At 37.9% G+C, this 3315-nt stretch overlaps 1 protein-coding gene across 1 annotated transcript in view; it reads right to left on the bottom strand.

The window, feature by feature from the left end:
• Positions 1-3111, bottom strand: part of LOC138043201 (phenylalanine-4-hydroxylase-like) — a 28502-nt gene extending 25391 nt beyond the window's left edge. The window contains exons 1-2 of the mRNA XM_068889353.1: positions 2978-3111; positions 2713-2811 (exon numbers count right to left, since the gene is read on the bottom strand). Of these exons, the coding sequence (XP_068745454.1) occupies positions 2713-2811; positions 2978-3043 (165 nt within the window). The 5' untranslated portion in view covers positions 3044-3111. The remainder of the gene's footprint in view (positions 1-2712; positions 2812-2977) is intronic.
• Positions 3112-3315: the final 204 nt, after the last annotated feature.

The following is a 3315-nucleotide window of genomic DNA, read 5'->3' as shown; positions in this document are numbered from 1 at the left end:
GGTTTATATTAGCCAACATTTTCTCAAAAGTTCACTCACTCAATCCAATGTCTGTGTTCAGGTCACACAAGATAATAAATTAAGTGAGTTAAAATGAAATCTTCTGCATTCACAGGAAATTAACAATAACTAGAAGTAATCTTGGATTATTGAAGTGCGTTTGACAGTCGCTTTGGAGGCTAAGGAGAAGGGTAGCTAAGAAATTATCTTATAGGACCACAGTTTGATAATAATAATAATAATAATAATAATAATAATAATAATAATAATAATAATAATAATGACTTTATTTAAAGACAGAAGCACGGAACAGTTTTTACAACTGATGATCCTGTGGCACTCAAATCAAACTCAAACTCCTTTACTTTCAAGGTGAAAAAAAAAAAAAGACTCAGATCTGTATCCTGTCAGTGTTATCCTTGTTTTGGTATCTATACCATGGTGTAGGCCAATCCATGCATGATCATTCTTTCATGCCTGTGTTTCATATCCAGTTAAGGTCAGAGTCACAATCCCAACCATTTGGCAAGCGTGATAGTGGAAAGAACAAAAAGAAATGAAGAAATCCACATTGATTCCACACAAAACTGGTATATACAGTATATTTAAAAAATTAACATCTTTCGTGCAAAACACCACAACTCCTTTATGGTTATGAAAGTAATAATAAATAATAATTGTCACGGCTAATCGCCATCGCAACTCAACAGCAACAACGCAGCTCAACAAGGTCAAAACAAAAGCATACTATGGTGCCTCTGACAGCCGCTATATGGTCCATGTGTGACCTTGGAGTATAGCTTACAGCCAGCTGGAATCAGCTGTATGCTGGTTTTTTTCTGAGAGGGGATAACGGGAGCACCCTGAGAAAAAACCTCGGCTAAGAGCAGACAACCAACACAAACTCAACCCACTTACGGCATCGGGTCTGGGAATCGAACCTGGGCCACATTGGTGGGAGGCGAGTGTTCTCACCACTGCACTAAGCCTGCACCCCATAATGGTGCAGTAAATAATGTTTCCTTTGTTATCATGGAATGACCACCATGGTCTGGTGATTTTTGTAATGAGCTGATCTGACTCAAAAGGTCTGGCATTCAAATCCTACCTGACACTGGCACCTTGAAATGAGATTCTCTCGAAAGAAAGGGTTATATATACAGGTACGACTTCAGAAATACGACTTCAAAAAAAATGCTATGTAAATAACCTAATAACATAGTAAAGTTCAATCATTATGGCAAATGAAATCTTTAACGCACGTAAAGGAAATCGTGACCCAAGGAAAATAAAGAAAAAGAAATACTAGTGACTGATTCTACCCTTTTTCCTAACTGTTGTTGTAATTAGAGTGCAAATTTAAAATGGGGATAATTGTTTCTTCTTATTATGAAGGCAACGCTAACGAAGTACGGTAGAGTAGAGGCAGAACATCGACAAGATTGAAGATAAAAGCTACTTTGGCTACCACAAACACCCTGTAAACCAATAGAATAAAAAAGTAATCTGTTGTTTTGATAGTTTGCAGAACGAAGTAAATTACGGGTTTTATTTGTTGTCACTCTACAAACAGACCAATAAGTTAACGAGTCGTTGCAATAGCTGCGCATCGAACCATATCATATAATCTGATGCAACGGAGTTTGTATTCTCAGATGTTTTTCCCTAGCTTCCACGAATCGAATGAAGAAAATTCAGACATAGTTTTGTGACTTCATGACCCATCATTAGACCCTTTGGATGTGAATATTTAATAAATTAAAGAATGTTCTCCCTATAAAATTACACCTAATAACATTCCTGATAACATTCCATGCAAACGATTAAAGATAGCCCCCGATGTCGTTGCGCCCTCTTTAACGTGTATATATTTAATCAATCACTACTGACTGGTATCTACCCATCCGACTGGAAGCTGGGTAAAGTAACACCTATCTTTAAGAATGGATCCAAGACTGACTTAAATAACTACCGCAACTTCAAAAAAGGTCGCTTCCAGTATCGGTGCACTTAAGCGAGTCAGACCTTTTATTTCAATGCATACCGCTATTAAAATACACAAAAGGTCTTATCGAACCACATTTTGACTACTGCAGTGTTGTTTGGGATGGCTTAATTGTCTCAACAGCTGAGCGAGAAACTACAAAAACTACAAAATCGCGCTGCTAGAGTAATTACTAAATCAAGTTATAATACGAACTCTAACTATCTTCTCAACTCTCTCAGCTGGGATAACTTATCAGTTAGAAGGACGAAGCAAAATGCAAATTTAATGCACAAATGTGTTAATAAGCTCGCCCCAAATTATCTTTGTAACATGTTCACTCCGAGAACTCTGTCCTTTGATCTTCGAGACGCAAGTCAAAAATTGTACTTGCCAAAACCAAGAACTGACTACCTAAGCGTAGCTTCAGCAATAGCGGAGCTTCTCTTTGGAACGATCTTCCTGAGGATATCCGCAATACAAAATCTCTACGCAACTTCAAGAGAAGAATTGATAAATGGCTCTCTGTATCGAAATCCCACACGGCAAATATGTAAACCAGTTAATAGAAAATTTTACTTAAGATGAATTTCTTATTTGTTTTCTATTGTCATACTGATATTTTTACCGTGTTTTAAATGAAGTTTTCATTAACCTTTAATAGAATTTACTACGTCGTCATCAAAAATGACCCAAACGCCCACTCAGTTTTAAAACTCATTATTTACCTCGAAGAGTTTAAGCGCTCTGGCCAGAGATCCAACCTCTTCTTTAAGAGAAAACACGATCGAAGTATGCGTCTTTCCATCATTGTGTCCCTGGTGTTTCTGCATGTTCAAGATGATAAATCAATAGATGTCGTCAACCATTTAGAACGACGCTCCTATCGACTTCATCAAGATTCATCAAGACAGTCCATCGTCAGCGAAAAAAAACCCAAAATGGCTTAGCCTAAATTTTTAGCAGCCATTAGAAATTATAAGAGGAACTAACCTTGCGGTTGTAGGAATCTTCACTTGAATCAAAGTGCTTACGTTTGCCTCCCAAACAAGCGTCCATGGTGTGTTGTTCGGTGAAAATGTGACGTTGTAATTGAGGGTGTGTTCGGGGGTGGGGATCCCAGTCTCTCTCGCTGTTCCTGGGGAGCTTAAAGTGCACCTAAACCCAAATATTTTTAGTGTACAATATTGATCTCTCTACGGAAAGCAAACTTGTTTGACGATTCTTACTTCAAATTACGCTTTTTTATCTGTCGGGCAATAAGCGCAAAGGTATCAAAACTAGCAGTAATTTGGACCCACGACCGTGATGTGAGAGGCATGGGTCTATTC

Source organism: Montipora capricornis, chromosome 3 (genome assembly GCF_036669925.1).
Source record: "Montipora capricornis isolate CH-2021 chromosome 3, ASM3666992v2, whole genome shotgun sequence".
NCBI lineage: Eukaryota > Metazoa > Cnidaria > Anthozoa > Scleractinia > Acroporidae > Montipora > Montipora capricornis.
Note: the sequence above shows the minus strand (reverse complement) of the source record. Positions and strands in the feature narration are given on the sequence as shown.